This window comes from Cannabis sativa, chromosome 6, assembly GCF_029168945.1.
Source record: "Cannabis sativa cultivar Pink pepper isolate KNU-18-1 chromosome 6, ASM2916894v1, whole genome shotgun sequence".
In the NCBI taxonomy this organism is placed as follows: Eukaryota; Viridiplantae; Streptophyta; class Magnoliopsida; order Rosales; family Cannabaceae; genus Cannabis; species Cannabis sativa.
Window position 1 is genome coordinate 41,702,345 of NC_083606.1, and position 3,239 is coordinate 41,705,583.

Genomic DNA, 3,239 nt, shown 5'->3' on the forward strand with positions numbered 1-3,239 from the left:
CCGACCACAAAATCCATCGTAATGTCCTCCCATTTCCACTCTGGTAGGGTTAGAGGCTGCAACAACCCTGCTGGTCTCTGATGTTCAGCCTTGATCTGCTGACACGTGAGGCATCTCGAAACGAATTCTACCAAATTCTTCTTCATACCGCTCCACCAGAAGTACGGTTTCAAATCTTGGTACATCTTGGTGGTGCCGGGATGTAGAGAATATGGAGTAGAATGAGCCTCCTCGAAGATCTCGTTTCTCAAGTCCACACTGTTCGGGACACAAACCCTGGCTTTATACAAAAGCATCCCACTATCTGACACTGAAAAGTCCTTGGCTTGACCAGCCAATACCTCATCTCGGATCTTCACTAACTCCGGATCTGTCGTCTGAGCAACTTTTATTCTTTCTAACAGATCAGATTGCAGCGTTAAGTTGTGTAGCTGACCTACCACAAACTCAATGCTGGACCTGACCATATCCTCTGCTAGCTGAGGTGAGATCTGAACCATGCTAGCCACTTGCCCGGGACCCTTTCTGCTCAGGGCATCGGCCACTACATTGGCTTTCCCGGGATGGTAAAGGATCTCACAATCATAATCCTTCACTAGCTCCAACCAACGCCTTTGTCTCATGTTCAAATCTTTCTGAGTAAAGAAATACTTGAGACTCTTATGGTCGGTATAAATCTCGCACTTCTCACCATACAAGTAATGCCGCCAAATCTTCAGTGCAAAAACCACCGCGGCCAATTCTAAATCATGAGTCGGGTATCGCTGTTCATAATCCTTTAACTGACGGGAGGCGTAAGCGATAACCCGATCGGCTTGCATCAATACGCACCCCAAACCCTGTTTGGATGCGTCACAATAGACCACGAACTTCTCCTTGTCCGAAGGCAAAGCTAGTACCGGAGCAGTAATCAACCTCTGTTTCAGCTCCTGAAAACTAGCTTCGCATTTATCTGACCAGATAAATCGCTGATTCTTCTTTGTAAGTTCGGTTAGGGGCATTGAAATTTTGGAGAACCCCTCCACGAACCTACGGTAATACCCAGCTAATCCCAAAAGCTTCGATCTCATCACTTGTCTTCGGTCTCGGCCAATCCCTGACGGATTCGATCTTCCCGGGATCCACCTTGATCCCATCTTTACTCACTATGTGCCCTAGGAAGGACACCTGAGACAACCAGAACTCACATTTCTTGAACTTGGCGTAGAGTCTATGTTCTCGAAGTCGTTGCAGTACCATCTGGAGGTGTAACTCATGCTCTTCTTCTGACTGAGAGTACACGAGGATGTCGTCGATAAACACAATCACACAGATATCGAGGAAATCCTTGAATACCCTATTCATCAGGTCCATGAATGCTGCAGGAGCATTGGTTAGTCCGAATGACATAACCAGGAACTCGTAGTGTCCATACCTAGTGCGGAAAGCCGTCTTTGGAATGTCCTCCTCTCGGATCCTCAACTGATGATAACCCGATCGGAGATCAATCTTAGAGAAGACCGTCTTCCCCTGAAGCTGATCGAACAAGTCATCGATCCTAGGTAATGGATATTTGTTCTTCACCGTCAGCTTGTTCAACTCTCTGTAGTCGATGCACATCCTCATAGATCCATCCTTCTTCTTCACGAACAAAACCGGGGCTCCCCAAGGTGACACACTGGGCCGAATGAACCCTAGGTCAAGCAACCCTTGGAGCTGAATCTTCAATTCCTTAAGTTCAGCTGGAGCCATCCTATACGGGGCTTTGGAAACCGGATCCACCCCTGGTGCCAAGTCAATCACAAAATCAATCTCCCGCTGAGGTGGTAACCCTGGAAGTTCTTCGGGAAAAACGTCCAAAAATTCCCGAACTACTCTGATGTCCTCTGGCCGAACGGTGTCTGGCCGAGTGGTGTCCACCACCACGGCCAGAAACCCTAAGCACCCACCGTGCAATAATTCTCTCGCTGACATAGCCGAGATCACCGGGATCCGAGATCCCTGAACCGAACCCACAAATACGAACGGTTCTTCACTTTCCGGTTGGAAGACCACCATCTTCCTCTTGCAATCAATGCTCGCCGAATATTTAGATAGGAAATCCATTCCTAAAATAATATCGAATTCGACTAAGCTCATCTCTATCAGATCAGCGCTTAACTCTCTACCATCTATCCTGATCGGCATAGACCTAATCCACCTATTGGAGATAACCAATTCTCCGCCAGGTAACAAGGTTCCAAACCCTGACTCATATCTATCAAAGGGTCTACCCAACTTACTAAAGACTCTGGCCGCCACATAAGAACGTGTAGCCCCAGAATCAAACAGCACTGAATAAAACGAGTCGTTAATAAGAATCTGACCTGTAACAACTGATGGGCTGGCATCTGCATCAGCCTGCGTGATCGCGAATACCCTGGCTGGAGTGGGCATCGCTGGAGCTCTCGGTGCCTCTGGCCGGAGCTGGGGACATTCCCTCTTGAAGTGCCCGGGCATGCCACAATGAAAGCATCCCTGCCCCTTGCACTCTCCCCGATGATGCCTCTTGCAGCTAGGGCACTCGGGATAGGAGAAGCGAGTCTCATTACCACCAGGACGACTCCCTGCGTTGCGGTTCCCCCGGAACCTCTTGTTCTGACTCGAGCCGCCGGAAGCAGTGGGTGCCCTCTTCCTCTGATCAATGGCCGAACCACTACTCCCCCTGCTAAATCCTGATGCAGGAGGGGTAGGAGCTCCGCCACCGACCGGAGTACTGGCTGAATCTGACATACATCCCACTGCGCCCTCAGCTCGCAGTGCCTTCTCCACCATCTGAGCGTAGGTGGTGCTGTCGTCAGTGGTAATCATCAGGTCATGCCTGATCTTGGGATTCAACCCGTCCAAATACTTCTCCTTCCGGCTGAAGTCGGTCGGCACAATTCCCGAGGCTAACCTCGCCAACCGGTCAAACTGAGTAGTATACTCAGTGACACTCATGTTCTCCCGCTGGGTCAGGTGAACGAATTCCTTTCTCTTGGCGCTTCTAACCGCCTCGTTGTAGTACTTCGCGTTGAAAAGTTCCTGGAACCTCTCCCAAGTCATGGTGGTGACATCGTGAATCTGAGACACCATGTCCCACCATACCGTGGCATCCTCCCGGGAACCGAAAGGTGGCGCACACCACTCGTCGTTGCGGTGACACCCATAAAGTTCAAAATTCGGTGATCACCGTAAGCCACTTTGCTCGGCTTTCGACACATCCGGACCTCCCGGGAATA

The 3,239-nt window shown here is 50.0% G+C and overlaps 1 protein-coding gene across 1 annotated transcript; it reads right to left on the reverse strand.

The window, feature by feature from the left end:
* Window positions 1-1,069: 1,069 nt before the first annotated feature.
* On the reverse strand, window positions 1,070-2,531 carry LOC133039258 (uncharacterized). The gene is made up of 2 exons (XM_061118107.1): window positions 1,824-2,531; window positions 1,070-1,077 (listed from the first exon to the last, which is right to left on the reverse strand). Exons 1-2 carry the CDS (start codon window positions 2,476-2,478, stop codon window positions 1,070-1,072), a joined length of 663 nt encoding a protein of 220 aa, XP_060974090.1. The 5' UTR covers window positions 2,479-2,531.
* Window positions 2,532-3,239: the final 708 nt, after the last annotated feature.

Excerpts from the sequence above, each read along its gene's own strand:
- LOC133039258 (XM_061118107.1), bottom strand. The coding sequence starts at position 2,478 with ATGCCCGGGCACTTCAAGAGGGAATGTCCCCAGCTCCGGCCAGAGGCA.